General features: G+C 33.0%; 1 protein-coding gene across 4 annotated transcripts in view; it reads left to right on the top strand.

Moving 5' to 3' along the window:
• The window catches only part of USP15 (ubiquitin specific peptidase 15), a 117,743-nt gene that overhangs the window by 77,018 nt on the left and 18,907 nt on the right, over positions 1-21,818 (top strand). For 2 of the 4 annotated variants that reach the window (XM_077778809.1, XM_077778808.1), the window contains 2 exons: positions 4-148; positions 21,623-21,796. In XM_077778809.1, the coding sequence (XP_077634935.1) occupies positions 4-148; positions 21,623-21,796 (319 nt within the window). Of the gene's footprint in view, positions 1-3; positions 149-15,538; positions 15,685-21,622; positions 21,797-21,818 lie in introns of those variants that run through there. The other 2 variants (XR_013338735.1, XM_077778811.1) reach the window with 2 other exon arrangements.

Genomic DNA, 21,818 nt, shown 5'->3' with positions numbered 1-21,818 from the left:
CAGTGTGAAAAATTCAAATTATTGTCTCCCATCATATACTGCTTATAAGAACTATGATTACTCAGAACCTGGCAGAAACAATGAACAGCCAGGCCTCTGTGGCCTAAGTAACTTGGGAAATACGTGTTTCATGAACTCAGCTATTCAGGTAGGTTTTTCCAAAGTGAAACTCATGTGTTTCATGGAAATCAGCAATAAAAGAAGAGTAGACTTTTACATATCAAAACATAAGTATTATGTATGTTTTGAAAGTTTCTGTTTTCGTGGAAGATTTAAGCATGTATATTTGATTCATTCTTTCTAGTGCTAGTAGAATATCATTATCCTGTTACTCAATTAGGTGGCATATGATTTCCACATGGTGGAAAATTAGCTATCCCTTCATGCAAAAATATAATTTCAAACAGAAAACCTAGACTCTAAAACAAAAAGAAAAAACACCACATGAGATCTCTCCTTTACATATTCATTTGAAGTTTCATGCTTTTTTTGGACATTGGTGGGAATTTAGAGAATGAATCTTTTATGGTTACTAGTCCTCTAACTCTAAATGAATTTATTTTTATATCTTTTTTTAACCTTAATGTGAAATTAAGATTTTTTTTAATGAGAAAATTCTATGAACCGCTTTTTGCATACATACTTTAACAAATCACTTTCCCTTAAAGATCTTTTAATTTGGGCATATAATTGATCACTGCCCCTTTGTTCCCTTTGTCTCTCCATGGAGCTTCCCTTTTCTTCCTGGTCTGTCTATATCCTCTTCCAACTTGTTAAATATTTATGTCTTTGATTGATTTTGAAGTAATGACAATAATCTATATATTGTTTAATATCTCCCTATTTATAAAATTAGAGTTGGTTATTTCATTCCCCTTTGACAAAATTCTGCATTTCAAAAAGCCCAAAATAATGATACACTATTTTTGATATCTCAATTTTAACCCTTTTTTTTCTTTTGGTCCTTTGTTTTGGGGTGTGTTTTTTGTTTTTGTTTTTTTTGCAAAGTCTGAAATTTTACTTTTAAATCTGTAATTTTCTGTTCTCTATCCATATTTTAATAGTGAATCTTCTATGCCCGAGTGTCATCCTCCAAAGGTAGAGATTACATGTAGAGTATGGTTTAAGTAAGGACATTATTACAATTCTTTTTCACTATCTGAGTATAGTAGAGGACTCTTCACCGCCCAAAATTCTAAATAAATCCTTTTGTACATTGGCATTAATCAATTTATCTCCTAAATTAACCATTGCTTTTGCAGCATTCTAGGAAAATTAGAACTTAATTGTCATAATTCCCTAGACCAGGAATTGACAATCTTCTAATGCATAGGGGACCTAAATGCTTAATTTCTGATTTCTTGGTTTAGAGTTGAGCCACTCAGGAAATAGCCTCTCTGCTCAAGCAGATACCATCTAGGGCTAGTAGACTCTTCCTTTAAACCCTCTTTGATGAGTAATATTACTTAAACTTAAATGTGGATTTTTTTATTCACAGTTTTTTTTCTGGGATCCTAGCACTAAATAAGCAATTTTTAAAAACATTTACCTTCTTTTTCTGGGAGAGGAGAAAAGAAACATCATCTGAGAAGAGCAAGCCAAAACATATTGTTATCCTGACAGCTATTTAGATGAAGTAAAGTGTGTGGGTTCTGAGCTTGCAGAGATAGAGCAGGCCAGATTCTAATTTTATTTGGGTATCTGTTGGACTACTCTATACCTGACCACTGAACCTCTTCTTTAATACCATCTCTGGAAAATGTTTTAAATAAATGGTGGTTTCATCAGTACCAGAAAACCCTGTTCTTGTGTCACCAGATCATAATTTTTGGATAACTCCTATCCTTGCACTGCCAAAATTATTTTGGTTCTAGATACTCGATAAAAAGCTTGAGGGTTTTTTTTTGTTTACGTTTTAATCTAGTGTAGAAAACCAATCTTGATGCTTTCTCATAAGGATTAAGAAAATACTTTTATCAGTATAGGCATTAAAAAATTTGAGTCTGTCAGAAGAGAACTAGAGTTAATGTTCATGCTAATCATTCAGAGGAGGCTCTGGCTTTCATTCAAACTCAATTCCTTTGAAGGGATTATTACGTTCTAGTTTCCTTTGCCTTTGATTTAGTCTGTAGTGCTTTGTCTCCAGATGGTTAACTATAATTTCTCAAAAATGAGTATTAAAATTAAATCTTCTAAATGTTGAGCTAGAAATACGTAAATTTGGCATTTGTTGAACTTTCTTGTAGATGTTTAAGGTATCAGAAACTCTTATTAGTTTTTGCCTCACTTTAAAGCAATTTTATTACAGTAAATTGGTAGATCTAACGCTGACCCCTCTTAATATTATATTGCCTTCACAGGTTTCATTTCTTTTGAAATTAGTCATGAAGATGAGGTTTGTTAGGGTGATAGTTTGTTAGTTTCTTGTAATAGTTACAAAATAAGAAAAATTGTTGATGAAAACTTCACGGGCTTTTTTAAACAGTAGATATTATTTTATGTCTGTGTCTTGGCTGGAAACTGTACTTTTTCTAAAATAAAAACCTCCACAATCCGTTTTGGTAAGAGAAAAAGATGAGTTTTTATTTTTGCTACTTTTGACTTTTAATCCAAATCCACAGTTGGAAAAGCTAGGACTAGTTTTATTTTCTTCAAGCTTCTGTGATTTTTGATTGATTTAAATATTCACTCTCAAGCTGAAAACTCACCATTAAAGGGAATACAAAATGATGTTGATAGCCTTTATCCCTGTTTCATGAACACTTATGTAAGTTGTTAGGTTCATTGATGAAAGGGGTAAAAGATAACAAATAGAGTATTTTTTTAATGATTTTTTTAGATACTCTTTCCTCAATTATCCTTTTTTTCCCGAGTTTTCTTGTAACATCTGTGAGGTTGAAGACAATTCATGAACTTTAGAAATTATTACAGTATTTCTACTGATAACTTGAATTTCAGTGTAATTTCTTATATTAATTCAATAATCCTAAAAAATGAATAGCCATTTTAGTACCTCAAGCAGTATAATTATTGATATATTTTTAAAAAAAAACATGAGTGGAAAGCATTCCTTTTTTTTCTATGTGAGAATGGATTATGCTTATTAAGCTATCAGTAGCCTTGAGGTAATCGTTTTATTGCTTATGATTAAAAACTAAGTGGAACCAATTGGAGCATGAATTTAAGATTATTAGTGTTATTATTTAATTTAATTATATTGGTATTCAGGATTTTCTCTGATGTAATGATATGAGTGAATATTAAATTTTTTTATGAGAATAGTACTGCCATGTTGTTTTAATTTCTTAAGTTAATATATATTGAATATCAAACATATGAGATACTTTTGGACATAGATCCTGACCCCATGAAGATTATAGTCTAGATAATTTGATTTTCACACATTTTGTCTTTTAGTATGAAAATTTTTTTTAAATTATTACTGAAAAGTTTAATTCTATCCTCTGTTGAAACAGATGTAGTTAAGTTGTGTTAGGTAAAGGGTGTGGAGTGCCACCTGCTTTCTCTTACTTTCTTTCCTTAATGGCCCCAGAGGCATTTTCACGGGATTCTAGGATTCTAAGGAACAGTCCAAAAACTATTATAGCAAGAAAAAAGGAAAACGCATTACAAATTAATTAATATAGGTTAGGAGCACAGACTATGGAGTTATACTGTCTGGATTGAAAACATGTCTCTCTTATTTATTAGCTGTGTTGCCCTATTTACGTTATTTCCACAACTCATTTTTCTCATCAGATGAGGAAAATATTACTACCTGTATCTTAGGAATTTCATGGAGATTAAATGAGTTGAATATAAAACTCTTAGGATAGTGACTAGCACATCATAAATGAATAGGCATTAGATTGATATTTTGTCTTTTTTCTTTCAATTCAAAGAGCTAAGCAGAGTAACTCTGAAAAAAGTCTACCTTTAATAACCCCTGTATTTATTCCCCTTTCCTACAAATCTTATTCCACTTGGGTTGAACCTAGTGAATAAAGAAAGCATTAGTTATATTTTTAATTATTTTTCACTCAGTATTATTGTAATAATGGTATTTATCATCTGCTCCACATCTGAACTATGTCAGTTTAACTCTCCCTATACAAACCAATAGGCAAAGAATATAATAATGAAGAATTGTTTGTGCATATTCAGTCTTCAGAGAACTCAAAATTCTTTAGATTATCCCTGGCCTCAGCCTCCTCAGTAGTTATGATTGTAGGCATACACTACCATGTCCCAGTGATAGAAATAAGTTAAGAAAATGGCTTTCTAATGTCCTAAATCTTTGAGAGAATCTTTAGTTATAAAAGTTTACATTATTGGAGGTAATTTTAATTAGCATCAGTTGAGTAGATTCAGGAGCACTCCAACCCTTGTCTTTTTCATTGTCAAAGGCCTAGGAGGCTCATGATTGGCTTCCTGGAAGAAGCAACTCTTCAGATGGATTTGAAGCAGGGAAGTGATATGGTCTTTTCCACTGGAAAGCAGCATGGCGTAAGATGGTTGTTTTCAAACTCTTTACCTGGAAGTCATAGTGCTCCTTAGTCTAGGAAGTCATTGGGGAAAAAATGATAATAATCAAGGATCTGTTCTGTCATATAGTGTAAAATCAGTTGGGATTAGAAGCATTTTTAAAGTCAACTTTTTTTTATTATTACCTGTTGGATTAAGAAAAAACCTATTCAGTAAATTCAGAAGAATATTAAACAGAAAGTTTTAAGTTTATTTTTCAAATAAACAGAATGAGTAATATTACTCAGAAATAACTTTTTCTTAAGAAACTAAAATCCTATTATATTGTAAAGCCATGGAAAAGGTATTCCTGAAACTATTATTTTTGTGTTGTAGTAGTTTATAGCTTTGTATGTGATTAAGTATAGTCCTGCTCTACTCTCACCCTGAGACCTTCTTTTTGCATTAATTGGAACACCGATTCTTAGAATCCCAGTTTAACATAAAGTTCTCTAATTTTGTTCAAATTAACCAAATTTATACTTAAATAAATGAAATGATTTTCATCAAAAAAAAAAAAAGAATCATTTAACCCCTGAGACAAAAGAATTTTAAAAAACAGTTTAGGCTCTTGAGGAAATGACTTTTTATAATAAACTGCGAATATAGCTAGAAATTCAAATACTTCTTCCTAGGGCAGATTTTTACAAAAGTATAAATGGCATACAATATTATATTAGTTTCATGTGTACTACATAATGATTTGATATTTTTATATAGTACAAAATAATCTGTCACCATGCAAAGTTATTACAAAATTATTAACTATATTCCCTATGCTATACTTCACATACCTAATCCAGGAAATTAAACTCAATTATTTGAGTTCCTCCCATATTCTGTGCCAAAAATTACATGGCACTATCATCAAAAATATGTTTAATCATCTATCAAATGGCAACTCATTTGGGTCTTCTTTCCATTTTGATGAAAGAATGAAAATGACCTTACTTGTATTAGAACCATTTACTTTCTCAACTCAGATACCAATGTTTTTACTTTTCCCTTTGTTTGAACTAGGGTTAAGAGAGAAGTATCCCCTTCTTTCATAAAGAGAGGGTTGGGGTGAGGGGTGCTCCCAGATGGCTCGGTTAGTTAAGTGACTCTTGATTTCAGCTCAGGTCATGATGTCATGGTTCATGAGTTTCAACTCCCACTGTTAGCACAGAGTCTGCTTGGGATTCTCTCTCTCTGCCCCTCCCCTGTTTGCACATTCTCTCTCTCAAAATAAGTAAACTTAAATAAGTAAGCTTAAAAAAAAAAAAAAAAGGAGGAGGAGAAGGGGGTGGGAAAGGAAAACCTGATTTGTCAGGCATATTATTTTGGGGAAGAGTATATATAGCATAGTTCTGTAAGAATATAGTTTTCCTGACTGGGGAGAAATGGTATCTAAAAGAATGACTTGCACCTGTGTAACTTGGCTTGGTGATGCTTTTTTTTTTTTTTTTTTTTTTNNTCAGCACAGAGCCCAACGGGGCTCGAACCCACAAATTGTGGGATCATGACCTGAGCCGAAGTCGGTTGCTTAACCAACTGAACCACCCAGGCGCCCCTTTATTTATACTTTTCAATTTATATCTAAGCATATGGTGCAACAGTGATTTCAGGAGTGGATTCTTTAAGAAAACATCCCTTTCTTAAAATCATATTCTGAAGGGATCAAACTTATTTGTCTGCTATTCCATTTTCTAAATGAATATACAAATTTCTGTAGGATTAATGCTTCAACTTCTGAATTAATATAGATTTAAATGTTTTATCTGCCCCTAATTCTGTAATAGGAAATGACATTAAGTATAGATTGTGGAGAAATAGAGGGATGATTTCAAGAAATTGTAAATAATTACAGCTGATTCTAATATAGAATTGTTTCTACATTACTCTGGCTATAAAAAGATCAACACCAATTTACATATACTCAATAGGCAAGATTACTTACAGTGATCACACCTTGTAACAGTGGTTAATATAATCAGACTGAAATATCTTGTATTGATTTTTTTAATACTTTAAGTTTTAAGTAATCTCTACACCCAACATGGGGCTCAAACTCATAAGATCCACGTGCTCCATGGACTAAGCCAGCCAGGTGCCCTTCTTGTAATAACTTTAATAGTTATTGTAAGGATATTTATCTGTGGGGGTGCCTGGGTGGTTCAGTCAGTTAAGCATCCAACTCTTGATTTCGGCTCAGGTCAAGCTCATGGTTCGTGAGATCAAGCCCCTGTGCCAGGCTCTGCACTGACAGCGCAGAGCTTGCTTGGGATTCTCTTTCTCCTCTCTCTGCCTCTCAGCCACTTGTGCTTGTGCTCTCTTTCTCTCAAAATAAATAAACTTTTAAAAAATATATAGGGAATGTATTGGGTGCCTGGGTGACTCTGTCGGTTGAGCATCCAACTCTTGATTTTGGCTCAGGTTGTGATCTCTCATTTCATGAGTTTGAGACCCATGTCAGGCTTCATGCTGACAGTGCAGAGCCTGCTTGAGATTTGCTCTGTCTCTATCTCCCTCTCTGTGTCTCCCTCCCTCCCCCCTCCCTGCCTTTCTCTTCCCCTCTTTTGCTTCCCCCCCAAAAACATTTTTTTTAAAGGATATTTGTTTGTAATTAAAGGAAAATGTAAGAAATGTCAATCTGTAATTTATAACAATAACTATAAATTTGCTCCCCTCAAAAAAAGGAAAAACAAAGGGGAAGTGGCTCCAGATTTACTTTTATCACCTAAAAATCAAACAGTTCATTTTCTTGATGTCAAAATGTTTTCTAAGATCTATTTCCTCCTCTATTAAATATACAGTAATATTATTCAACACTTTATAATTGGAAGATTCTAAAGTGTGTCAGACTTAGTCTAAATTATAAGTTGCTGTTACTGAAGTGTAACTAGAAAATGTAGGATATTGGACAGATAGAGCCTTAAAAAAAAAGAAAAGCACACTAAATCCCTCTTAAGGGCTTGTTTTGTTGTCTTTTGTCTATTTGTTTTAATGTATACATTTAAATTCTGTTCAACTAAGGTTGTGCTGTATTTATTTACTAAACATCCCTAATTGACTTTTTTCCTTTTAATGTCATTTATCTTAAAGTCACCTTTCTATTTTAGCTTGTGAGTGGAAATACTTTGTGATTATGCTTATTGCTCAAGAACCACTTCATTAGTCACTTTGCAAATAATTGCCTAGTTCCATATTCCTTTAATAGTATATATACGAAAACCAGTTGCTAAGTAGTATGAATCAATTCTAAACAGTGATTTGTAAACTGTGCTGTATACGGCAGGGAGAGGATCAATGAGTTGGCTATTGAAAGACATTGCTTAATTAATAATAATAGTTGAAATAAATTACTCATTCCCCTAACCTCATATTAAAAATTAACAGTCCAGTGAAGAACCTGCAGCCTCTGAGAACAGAGCACCCTTCTTTGCAGAATGCAGGTTTTTTATATCATTGTCACTTTCTTAAGTACCTCTTCACAGGCCTGTCAGGGTATAAGGTATCCTTATTTCACTGATGAGAAAATTGAGGGAAGGAAAGTTTAAGTGATTTGTCATCACTAGAACAAGTTAATAAATGAGTTAACACTGGATTGTTATTCCATACTTTCTGAGATAATGTTATCTGTCAAAATTATGCTAGTCAATTTATAAGAAATACATAAAATATTTTATTGTCAGATATACATAACAAAATTTACTCTTTTAATCATTTTTAAGTGTACAGTTCAGTGGCATTAAGTATACATATTATACAGCCAATAAAAATGTTTTTATATCTATGCCTAATATATGGCCCCTTAACACAGATGGTTCCCGAAAGGTAACTGCTGTACAGATCAAAACAGTTTCGTAGGGGATTATACACACATTTACTCATTTGATAGAGTGTTCAAAACATTTTAAGAACTCCTTTTGGAATTGCTTTCCTTTTTCTTAATATCACTGATAGATATTTCTTTGATATTGAAGTTGATTTTCAAAAACCTGAAGTTATTCAGAGCATTATCTTTAGAATATTGTAGGTGATCAAGTTGGGTAATTGTTTTTAATCAAATATAAAGTCATCCATTCATTTAGTCAGCACATACATATTGAAGGCCTACAAAGTTCCTTTCATAGGCACTAATTATAACATTGTGAACAAAACTGTATTTGTTTCCATGGTGCATAGTCTAATAAGAAGATAAATATTAAATAAATCATGAATTATGATAAGCATCTTGAAGAAGAAAAATGGGGTGCTGTGAGTAAATAACAGGAACTTTGAGAGTACCCACTTTATCCTGGGTGTCATACTGTCCATAAGTAACATTTGAGTTATGACCAAAGAATAGGTATGAATTAGGCAGGTAAGAGTGGAAGTTAGATGGAGCAACAACATGTGCAAAGCCTCTAGGACAGGCAAGTTTGAGGAACCAAAAGGTGAGTAACCTGTGGAATAATATTTGAAGAGGAGTGGTATAAAATGAGTCTGAAGAAGTAGGCAAAGCCAGATTATGTAGGGGGAATGTGGGTTTTAATGTATTAAGAAAGCATTAAAGATTCTAGGCTGCCATAATTTCATCTGATTTATTGCATTTAGCTGATTTATCTGCTTACATTCTTAACAATGTAAGAATGTTCTCAAAAGAGCAGCCAAAGCTATCCTTTTCAAACCTAAGGCATTTCTATTACTCCTTGTCTGTAATACTAAATACTTTCTTATTTCACTCAACCAAGCTTAAGTTCTTAAAACAGAATAGATATAAGGCCCTGTATGATCTGGCCCCATGCTATCATATTCACTTTCATTTTCCTTCATGTTCCCTTCTCTCCATCCTTATTAGCCCTAGCCTTGTGATGCCAAGAATGTCCATGTGTCATGATCTCTGAACTTAGAATTTCCTAGGCCTGGAATTTCTTCCTCCAGATACTTATATCCTTGTTCTCTCTCTTCCGTAGGTCTCTTATCAGTCAGAACCTTCCCCACTCACTTTACATACAGAAGTAACCACCCTCTCCACATTCCATACATCGGTCCTGACCACCTCATATGCTGTCTACATATTTGGATTTTTTGCCTGTCTGCCTTCGCCTACTCCAAACATACACACAGATGCATGCTCACACACACACACTGCATGAGCTTAGAGCCTTTGTTTTAGTCACTGCTATAGCCCCAAATATCTATCTGCCTCTTCCCACCTCTCTCTCACACACATCCTCCATGAGCATAGGGGCTTTGTTTCAGTCACTGCTCTACTTCTGTTACCTAGAACAATGTTTGACATGTATAAGGAAGTCAGATTAATGAAGAGTGATGAAAGTCACATTTGTCTGTAGGTACTGGCTTGTGCATCATGGTTATAACCATTTAATGAAATGGGAGTGATGGGAGGAGGGGCACAGTAGCAGGAGTAGATTTTAGGTAGGGAGAAGAATGTGAGTTAATTTTTTTAAAGGCACATTCAGTTTGTCACCTGTGAAACATCCCAAGTTAGATACATTAAAGGCAGGTGGATATTCTCATATGGAATACAGACCAGAGGCTTACGTTAGCAATGGAAATATGGCTGCTTGTAGATGATATTTAACATCAAGTATGGTTGCATCTTAATGAGGGCATCTATGAAAAAGAGGTCCCAAGACTAAGCTTTAAAATGCAACATTTGAGTGGAGTAAAGACACTGCTATTGCAACAGGAGAAAAGGAGAAGGATGTTTGCAAGTAGTTTCTAGATTTAGTGATAACCTTCCATGATCCTAAAAATATGAGACCAGATTATTTGCTAAGAATGAAAGAGTAAGATTGCTTGGCAGTACTGAGATCTTGTTTGAGGCTGGAGATCATCAATTTAGAATGGTGTAGGGTTATTCACTTGAAATTTTTTCTAGCAGTGTTCAGCTACCTGGTGCATAGAATAGATGACTGGGTTCATATAGTAGGTAATTGGGTTTATCTAGGGTTGGAGAGAGAAAGGGGCAAAGGAATTAAGAGCAACTAAACTAGTTGTCTTGTTTTTAGTGGGGTGATTTATTTATCGAATCCAACAAACATCCATTGAGTCTCTACTGTGTGCCAAGCAGTGTTCTGGCCATTAGTAATAGAGTTGAAAAAGAATGTGCCTGTACTCTTAGAAATTGATGGTGTAGTGAATGAAATAGACATATAAGTAAATAAGATACAGTATATGATATGATAGAAAGCATGATCAGTCAAATGTTATAGAAGCAAAGAAAAAAGAGCCCTTGGGAAATAAGAGAGGTTCACCAAGGAGGTGACTTTTGAGTCAGGCCTTGATTTTATTTGGTAAAGTACATTATTCATAATGACTTTTGTTTTATTTGGTCATAAAATTAACAGTGAATTACCAAACGTACAAATACAACATTATAGCTCATGCTTGCTCCCATAATTTTCTACCACAGAAATCCCTACATTAGAAATCTATTTTACCATACCATACTGACTCAGTTAAGTGTCCAACTTCAGCCTAAGTCAGGATCTCGCGGTTCGTGGGTTCAAGCCCCACATTGGGCTCTGTGCTGACAGCTCAGAGCCTGGAGCCTGCTTCAGATTCTGTATCTCCTTCTCCTCCTCCTCCCTCCCTCTCTCTCTCTCTCTCTGCCCCTCCCCTGCTCACACTCTGTCTCTCAAAAATAAAAAAAATATATATTTATTTTTTAAAATGTTTAAATGAGAGAGTATGTGAGCAAGGGAGGGTCAGAGAGAAAGGGAGACAGAATCTGAAACAGGCTCCAGGCTCTGAGCTAGCTGTCAGCACAGAGCCCCACGTGGGGCTTGAACCTATGAACCGTGAGATCATGACCTGAGCCGAAGTCAGACTTAACCAACTGAGCCACCCAGGTGCCCTAAAAATAAACAAACATTAAAGAAAAAACAAATAGAAAAAATAAATCTATTTTACCGTACAGAAAAAATCACATTGATTACACACACATTAAACACATATTGGCACCCTGTGTGCTAGATATTAATGCTTTTTCATAAGTGTGCCACCTCTAAAGAGGAGTACCTAAAATATCTTGAGCAATGACAATATCAAGACAACATACAGCCTTCTAAAGTAATTACATCAAAGATGATGTTCATTTGAACTTGAAGGACTTACCAGAAAATTACTCTGCTTTATAACCATGTCGTGTATAATAAAAATTAAAAGTCTGTCCCTGGCTTTCATTTAGAGAGATGCTGCTTTGAAAAAAGACTGAATCATTGACACACATACACTAATCTACATACACACATAAATTCATTATGTATATATGAATGTGTATATATGTGTATGTATGTGTATATATATTTTTACATATTTGGCATATAATTTAAGTATTATGAATGATTCTTTGGTAATTGCCTAGGACCTTTCTAATTGTTACATAGTTTGACAGGAAAAAGTTTTTAATAACTTTTTAAAAGAAATTATAAATTTTAACCAAAATGTTACCAATTGTTTATAAGGAAATTCTTAATAGTAAAATATAACATGTTAAGATTCTTCTTAAATACCTGAAGTGTCTCTGTCATGATTATACCACCATCTTCCTGGGACCTCTGCTATCATCCCTGAGATTTGTTCCATTAATCTCATCTTTGTAATTATACCTTTTACCTCACCTTTTCAGTGTGTTCCTTTCAGCATATATACATCATCAAGTCTTTTTTTTTTTTTTTTAATTTTCTAAGTGAGGAGTGAAGAGGACTCTTAACCTTGAAAATTGAAAATAATGGTCTCTACTTTCTCCCTACTTTTTCATCTCCCATTCAGTAGTCCTCAGCAGGATAGCATAGTAGTTACAAGCACAGGTTTTGGAACCTGACTGCTTGGATTCAAAGCCTAGTTCTGTCACTTGGTTGTGTGATCTTGAATAAGAAACTTCTTAGTTTCTTCATCTGTTAAATGAAGATAAATTGTTTAACAAGTGCCTGGTACCTAGTAAGCAATATGCACTTATCAGTTATTATTATATCATCACTGTGACCATCATACCACCTCAAAGAAATTACTTTTGATAAAGTCATTCTTGACTGTTTCCAGGGTTGTTTGTAACCTCATTACCTTTGAGATGTTGACATCCACTTTAACTGACAAATCCCAATACTCTGGTCTCTTCAGATCGTATAAATCTTTCGCCTTTTAACTAACATATCCCGAATCTGTCTCCACTATAATTCTCCCTCCTGAGTTTCCCTTCAGTATATAGCAATTAGATGGACATTTCTGCTGAGATAATATTACACTTCAACTAAATTGGGCTACTGAGACCAAACACTCTCCCAAGTAACCTGATCCTTTTACCTCATACTCCCTTAGTTGCAGCTATCCACCCCCTAACCCACATCAAAACTTGAGATTTGACCCAAATCCTGTTCATTGCACTACCTCTTGATGTCACTTCCATCCATCTTCTCTTCTGTTGTCAGGACACTGTTTGAGTACCTGAGCATCTTTTATGTGACCTGTGAAGTATCTCCCTAACTCCTGTCTTTATTCCTTCTTTTGTCCTCTTTCACTACATTTAGTGCATTGTTTCCAGAGTCACTCTTTTTAAATGCAAATATAATTATTTATCTCTTTGCTTAAAATTTCACCTAAAGGATAACCCACATGAGGTTTTCCTCCCTCTTTAGCCAAAACTAAAGGTTCTTGGAATTTGTTAAGTTTCAAACTTGTTTGTGTATACTTTTTCCTTTTCCCTAGTTGCCTTCCCCATACCTCTGCCTCTCCCTTCTTTCCTCTCTTTCTTGTGGACAAATACCTATTACACAGTGAGGATCATGAAAGTAGAGACTGTCTTGGTTTTCTTTTATATCCCCAAGGTTTAGCATACTGCAAGATAATGATAGAACAGTATTTCTCAGAATCTGTCTATGGATGAGACAGCATGATTAACAATAAGATAAGCGTAGAAATTAAGTCTAAGTGATCTAAAACTTTTCTAACAGTTTGTCAGTGTATTTTATACCTATTAAATCTCATAAGAGAAAATGAGGCTTTGTTTTTTTGTATGTCGTTTTCCATTTTTCTAGTGGTTCATTTTTATTGTATTTTATAAAAATAGCAGTCTATGATGATTTGGAAATTTTAAAAAAATTAGTTCTTTCACATAAACGGAGAAAATTTACAAGAAATGTTTAGAACCTGTTTCTGAAGCTGTCTGAACTCCAAAAGAGCACATTAAATTAAAAAGAATTATAGCACATAATATATAATATTTACTTCTTGCAACCAAGTAAGTCAGAAACCTACCTCTGCATAAAATCTGAGAAATAATAGAGCTTTAGGTTCCCCTAGTGTAACCATTCGGATAGCACTTGCGTTGGGCTGCCACGTTAATCACAGCCTGAAAAAGCAACCCCCAGTCCCACGCAAATAGTTCCTTGAATGATTTCACAGTGATTGATAGGAAAAAATCCTTTTGGAACATTATTTTTATGCTTCTAGAGACTCTTGAAATAATAATCTTCTGTTCCTAATGAATATTTGTTGAGTGATCATTTAGAAAAATTTAAAGTTCTTTTTGATTATGAAAATAATCAGAAACCCTTCATAGTCCATGATATTACATGGTCTTTAAACTTCTTTTTCAACTCAGCTGAAGTATTTATTGTCAGTTTGGGGTCTAGTGTAATGAAATAATGAGGAGAAGTACATGACTTGGTGGTTTCCCTTAAAGAATGTAAAAATTCAGTTAAACTTCTTAAAAATTTTCTGCAGTCCTTTCATGTATGTCTTCACAGGAGAGCTAAAAGATCAGTGAATCACAAATTTGTGATATTTATTCAAAACTGTTTCTCTACTTAATATGATGTACAAAGTACTGAACCACACACAAAATTATGAAGAACCATTGTTTTTTCTTAAATCCTTGATCTTGCTTGTCTAAAGTAGTGGCATTCATTTCATTGTGAGCCAGTTTTGAATTATTAACAGGGTAGAACAGATACAATACTAAATATTAAAATTGAATTCATATGCTTTAGTTTTTAAAAATAAATATAATTTACACTAAAGCTTATTAATATTAGAACCGTTTGATTTTAGCTTGCGTTCTATAAACAATAGTATACATAAAATCGCTCATTAAATAGCCTCTTACCAAAAAACATTTTTTTAGATAATTGATGCTATAGTCTAGTAGTTTGAAAATCTCACTTAAATACATCTGCCTGAAACTTGCAGTATTGTTGTTAGTATAATTACCACAAAAGCTTTCAAATTTACTTACATTGCAAGTAGATCTCCTATCTTGCTTCTACTTGTAGCTTTTAATTTGAAAATTAATGGTCCTTACATAATCATAGCTTTTTTAACATTGAAATCTCTAGTCATAAGATTTACTCACCGCCAGTCACAGGGTAGTCTTTTTGACAACTTAGGATTCTCCTTCCTCGATTTTATAGATGAGAGAGAGAGGAAAAAAAAAAGCATTGCTATTTCTTTGTTAGCCCAAAAAATGTTCCTCATTAGTGCTCCTATTTCCCAGAACTGTCATAATAATTCTTCATTGAATTTAGTGTATGAAGAAGAAATTTCATAGAATTTGAAGGAAAGGATGACAACAGGAACTTTAAGTAAAATTTAATTTCATTTCTGTCCTAAGCATAGTGCCCAGATCAATGACATGTGTTAAAGTGTTAGAACATTATCTTTGTCCAGAATGCTTCAGAATTATACAGTACCTTTTTTAAATGTCTATTCTGTAGTCATGACAAAGTGAAAAACGATAGCATGGCAAATCTGAAAAATTTTTTATCCATCTAATATTAAAATCCAGGAAAAAAAATTGGGTTATTCTAAGGTCACTTCAGGATTTATTTTTTAAATTATAAGAAAATAAAATGGTTTCCTCATTTTAGATTGGGGTTTTATTTTTAGTATTCGTTAGTTTGAAGGTGTAGCTACTATTTTTTAAAGGGTTGTGAGTGGCATTACATTTTGATCAGTTACAGAATGAGTTACACAACTCAGAGCTTTAGGTAATCAAAAATTAAGTTTGTTTTCTTTCCTGTTCTAGTTACCGGTTTACTAAAATAGTGAGCATACATGATCACTTGAAAATTGGGCTTCTGGAGCACCTGAACAGAAAGGGAGTGGTTCATATTCAGCATTACAAAAGACAACTTTCTCTTTTTGAAGGGGATTACTTTGGCTATTTTCCAGGTACTGGGGAAATTCCAGATTCATTACAAGTTATTGGGATGGCTATTAATTATTCATTTCCTAAAATATGTTGATTACAGACGTGAGATTTGGTTATATATTAGAACTTTATTTCACATCATCAATTAAAAAGTGGTGTAGAAGTTTATAGTGAAATACAAAGTTGAGACTTTTATGAGTCATTTATTTTTTTTCAGAGAACTCTAGAAACATCAGTCTTATTGATCAGAACATATTTAATGGAAGAACTTTTTGAAAATAATGTAAGAGCAATAGGATTTGTGCATGTGTGTTTAAGGAAAAGTTATGTACAGAGCACTTTAGCCTTTCCAACTAATTAAATAATAAAAGAAAATCATAACTTCACATAATATTCCAGTTTTAGATGTATGGAAATTTATAACCAGAGAGTTTTTCATAGAGAATTACTTTATCAAGTAGTTGAATGGTATATGCATTCTTTTTAAAAATAGTTCTTCATGGTGGCAATGGTTAAAGTTCTATATACATTGAACCATAGAGCAGCATGTCCACTGGTTGAGACATTTGGTTATTTAGAAGAATTCTCTTCAGAATTTTTATATCTCATTCTAGTTTGAAGATTTAGGGAAGAGTCTTTTTAAAGATACATTTCCAAATATTTTTCCTTCACATATCTTTTACTTATATGGATTTATCCTGATAGCTTGGGGCATTTACAGTAGTAGTTTTTCTTCATTAGAAAAGCCTACCTAGGCATTATTTGGACTTTTATTTTTGAACTTATAGCACTTTTAGATAGGTTATAGTTATATACCAGGGTGTAATTCAGATCTCTTTAGTGTTTTCCTGCTGTTCTCAATTTCTCTAACGACAGCTTCCAGTCTTTCTGTCATACAAGTGTTCGTTCATTCAACACACCTTTATTAAGGTATGTGTTAGGCATTGTGCTATAGACCCTGAGGTACAAAGGTGAATTAGACATGGAGGCTGCTTTCAAAATAAGTGCAGTATAAGTGAGTTCAAGGTATAGAATTAGCTTAGAAGGAATATTAGTTCTTCTGATATTGAAGTGCTGAGCAATATAAAATGTTTGTAAGAGATACTGACATGAGTGTTAACAGAAAAGTCTTAAGGGAAGAATATTCTAAGAAAGCCCGGGAGGAAGACATGCTAAGGTTCAATCTTAATACATTTAAACTAAGGACTAATATGTCTTAAGACTCCTAATTCAAATTCATGTTCAAGAATACTCTTATTACTTGAAGTTTCCATTTTAAATGCATGTGTAAGCACAGGTAGAGAACCACAGAGCCACTTTGAGAAACAGATACTTAGTCACATCTGCTCACAAAATATTGGCTTGCACATAACCAGGCATTCTCATGTTTATTATGGATAAACAATTTTTCATACTAGCTTATGTCCTGACCTTCCAGTTAACCAACTGGTTGTTTTATCACAAAGGCTAATTTAAATTAATGAATGCCAAAACTCTCAACTTCTACTAAATGTGAAATTTAGTTTTTTAACTAAAGTACATTTCCTTGTTCATTACTGTAAGTTTTTACTTACTCTCTTTTACATTAAGAATTGAAACTATTGGTACAGAATCTTTTTTTCATTCTGATTATTGCTTTATTTTTAACATTTTATTTGATAAAATTCTACCAATTGTAGGAGCAACTGTAGACACCATTCTGACATAAACAAAATGTGGCTTAAGATCTGTGTTTTATTATGAGTCACATTACCCCATATTTGAACTTCAGTTTTTTGGGTGATGAGTTATAAGAGGTAGTTCCCCCTTGAAATACTGAAGTGTTGATATCTGTCAGTGTCAGGCAGTTGAAATCTGAATTAACAAAGGTAAAGCTCAGAATGGCATGTGACTGGTAGAATATCACAAAACTCAAAAGTAGCCACAAAAATAACAGACTAATACTGTTTATGTAATCCCTTTGGTTTTTATGATAAATTTATATCTGTATTCTCAGATTTTGCTAGGAAAAACCATTTATGTTAGGAAAGGATGAGTTTTCTTCTGTTTTGTAGTTCAAGAATCACTGAGAGTGAGAAATATATCCACATAGGTGCACAACACATGTTGTGTGATTTCGGGTCCATATTATGTCACTCAATAAAGTATCTTACAGGTTGAAAGGAAATTCCCTATCTCTATATATGTCTTAACAAAGGAATTGTTTTTGGAACAGTCCCAATCAGATGGAAAAGTGGTATTTGTTATAGCAGAGGAATCTTTGAGAGAGATGCTTCAGAACTGTGGTTATGGTTGTTTTTATTATTGAACAAACCAAAATCCTAATTCTTTAAAACACTGCATTTAATGGCAACTAGTCCAAATGTCCAGTTTTCTTGTATTTGTCAAAGATGTTCATGCTTCTAAGATAGCTCATGTTAAAAGATAAAGTGAGTTGTACAAATTATAACTCAAACTGCAATATGACCAGCATTAAGAAATTCTTTCTTCTGCCACAGTGATGGCATTGAATACTGATAACACTTGAGGCATGGAAATATTTTAGTTGTTTGACCTGTATTCTAATTATACTTGAAATTTATACCAAAAATTATGAGAGCTTTTAATATTTTAAGTGATCCCTATACTAGTTCAAGAATATAATGATTCCCAGAATAATATTATTTTCAAGGTGAGGGAGAAAAGTATTATATTTGCAATATGAGAAAGAAAAGTCTGTCATCAGTTTCAGTTTTAAAACTATTATGATATGTGCATTAATAGAACACTTAAACTGTCTATTGAGTTTCTGTATTTATATATGTTTGAATAAATTTTTAGAAAAATGCAGCCTGTGAGTTTCTTAACACATTATGTTCTGGTGTACACCTGAAACTAATGTAATGTGTATCAACTATACTTAAATTTTTAAAAAATTATGTTTAACAAATAGAATGCTTTTTTAAATTTAAATATAAGGGTTATCGCAAAATATATTGGTTATATCTTGATAACTAATACAAGCACTTATTAAAACTGTGTTTTGTTGTTATTTAGCTTGTTAATGTTGAATTATAGTCAACTTCCAAGTGGCATATGTCACTTTGAAAATAATCATTGGTCTCTGTGTCAAGGACCTTAAAAAAAAATTCAAGCAGAGACCCTCTACAAAGCAGATAGTAGACTGAATGAAAGTTAAAAGGATGGGAAAGTTTTTTGGTGTTTGTTTGTTTCAATTTATTTATTTATTTTAAATAATCTCTACCATGGGGCTCAAGCTCATAACCCTGAGATCAAGAGTCACACAGAAGCATGGGAAAGTTTTTAGTAGATGCTGTCCTTATTTTGGTTTAGGTAGAAGTGCTTGATGAAAATATTGAGATTATTCAGCTAATATATTTTTGCCTCCCTAAGTAATAACTCATTCAAGAAAAATTTAAGCACTCTGTGCCAAACATTGAAGGAAAAGATTTAAAAAGCCAAAAGGATAAACACATTTGTATATATAGGCAAAAACATGTTTTATTAAGCATGCGTTTATTGTACACACACTGAGTGCTAGAGATATACATATAATTGATATTATGGTTCATGCTGTCATGAAGGTCTCAGTCCATTTGTCAAGACAGATAAACTAAAATTTAAAGTTACAGTATATTAGAAAATAAGTCCTGTGGTATAAGTGAGGGTTATGCAATATGGAAACATACAGAAGGTAACACTATAAGGAAATCTAGGAATACTTCCCAGACAGGGAACCTTGATAGTTTAGTAGAAGTTAATAGAAGAACAAAGAAGGTATTTTTCACATAGATGGAGTAACGTTGCAAATTTAGAGAGTGGGAGAATACATGGAGGTCAGGGAACCGCAAGTTATCAAATGAGGCTAGGATAGAATCACATAAAGTTATTAGCAAGACATGAGGCTACATAGGTGGGCAAAAGACAGACTCTTCTAAAAAAATTCAGATTTCAATATGAAATTGCTATTATTTTTAGCATGAAGTGACATGATTAGATATAAATATTAGAAAAATCACTCCGGATGCTACTGGAAAGCTACAGAATTTTAAATTATATTTGTAAGTTCTTTGCAAGATAAGGTTACATACAATTAAGTGAAAACAAAGTTCAAATTTTATTCATGTTTGTATAACTTGGTTCTTAGTTTGGTAAAACCATAAATTAAGTTCTTTGTATAATTGTGTTACAGACAGTAGTGGAGTATCATATTCTCAGTATAATCCTGAACTGATGAAATACAAGGATTTGAAAAGTAATTGATAATTGTTGGAAATGCTATCTGAACTCCCCTTTGCCTCATTGACTATATAGTGTTGATCATGTTTGTATTAAATCAGATGATACTACCAGGTGGTGGCATTTAGTGTAGCCGTGGTGTATCCTGGGTTGCCTGATCTTACTTCTAGTGCTGGGTTCATAATTAAAAGAACACGTAATGCAGAAGGAAAAGAATGAATCTCAAAAGCTGTGTAAGGTTATGAGAGGTTGACATAGAAAAGGAGTTCAGAAGTTGGAAAGTATCCTTTCCTGAATTGCCTCCTACACTGTAATCTACCTTTATCTTCCTCTTGCTCACATAAGATTTGATACTGCTGAAAATGGCTTATAAATAACACTAAGGTCTATTTAGTTCACTCCAAACATTTTGAATTGCTTTCATTGCCTAAAAATTAATTATATAATAATAAATTGTATGATATTATAAACAGTCTCCCTTTTGCCTTATTATAGGGACCAGAGTACCAATGTGGGCAGTATTATTTTTATTACATTAAAAATACCAAAATACATGTTATGATTACTTGAGTAAACATAAATTAATTCATAATTGAAACCACAAAATAGAACATCATAGTTTATTTCAAAATATCGAATATGCTTAATTTTGAAGTTTTAGCCATACAGTACGTGGTATATAGACATAGATTATGGCCTGCCAGTTATTGTCATGAACCCAGCAGATTGAACTTTTCATAGCTACCAAGACTTTTTAATCCCATACTGTTAATCCAAATGAGTGGTAAACAAGCTCTGAAAAACTTTGACCCCCAAGACAAAGGTCTTCCTGCAGCAAAGAAAAAAGTGATCTATATGACCATATGTCTTTCAGTCATTACATATTCCATTTAATAACTCTAGACATCTAATTGATAAAATAATATTAGGTTCTTAATAAAGTCAAATTGTATGGTATTACCAACTTAAAATTATTCTATCTTGAGATAAAATATTGTGGAAAAACTGTACTTCTGGCATCTATTTTATTTTAAATCCTGAATTATTTAATTCTAAATAGAAAAGAGACCAAGAATTAACTTATTCATAGTTTTAGTCTTTCCAAAAAAGGAAAATTAAGTTGTTGTGATACTGAAGAACTGGAGGAAGTAAGAACACACTTAGCCAGAGTTCACGGAACAAAAGCTGGTTTCCTCAGGCTCAGCGAATCTGTATTGTCCCTTCTGAAATTGGTTGACCAAATGGAAAATGTAAAGGCTGCTCTTTCATGATAAGGAATTGACAATGGAAGCAATAAATACCTCTTTAAAGTTAATTTCTTGCTTGCACTCTATCTCAGTTTTTACCTACTCAGGCTAATTTGCAGGTGCCTGGGATGAGTAGACAAACCATAATTTCTACCAATCAAGTAAAAGAAGGAAAGAAAACTCTGAGCTTCTCTCCCAGTTAACAGGTAGTTTGCTGTGGTTAAAATTAATGCAGATTTTACAGCAACAAATATTAGCATTTTCATTTATTATAAGTAATTGATTTGAAATTTGGGAAATGAATAGTTGAGTGCATCATTTGAGTGTTTATTTGACCAGTTATTTATTAGTTCATGAGACCATCATTTAAATTTTTCTCTATATATTATGGCAAGTCCGTTTGTTTCTCTCTTCATTTTACATGTTTAACGTGTGGTTACTTTTACTTGAAAATGTGTTTTATTCTTTGCAGTGTTTGAGCAACACCCCTCCACTTACTGAATATTTCCTCAATGATAAGTATCAAGAAGAACTCAATTTTGACAATCCCTTAGGAATGAGAGGTGAAATAGCTAAATCTTATGCTGAATTGATCAAGCAAATGTGGTCTGGAAAATTTAGCTATGTCACGCCAAGAGCCTTTAAGGTTAGTATAGTAAATACTTGTA

Source organism: Crocuta crocuta, unplaced genomic scaffold, assembly GCF_008692635.1.
Source record: "Crocuta crocuta isolate KB4526 unplaced genomic scaffold, BGI_CrCroc_1.0 scaffold791, whole genome shotgun sequence".
NCBI lineage: Eukaryota > Metazoa > Chordata > Mammalia > Carnivora > Hyaenidae > Crocuta > Crocuta crocuta.
The sequence above is the reverse complement of the archived record's forward strand: the minus strand, read 5'-3'. Positions and strand labels throughout refer to the sequence as shown.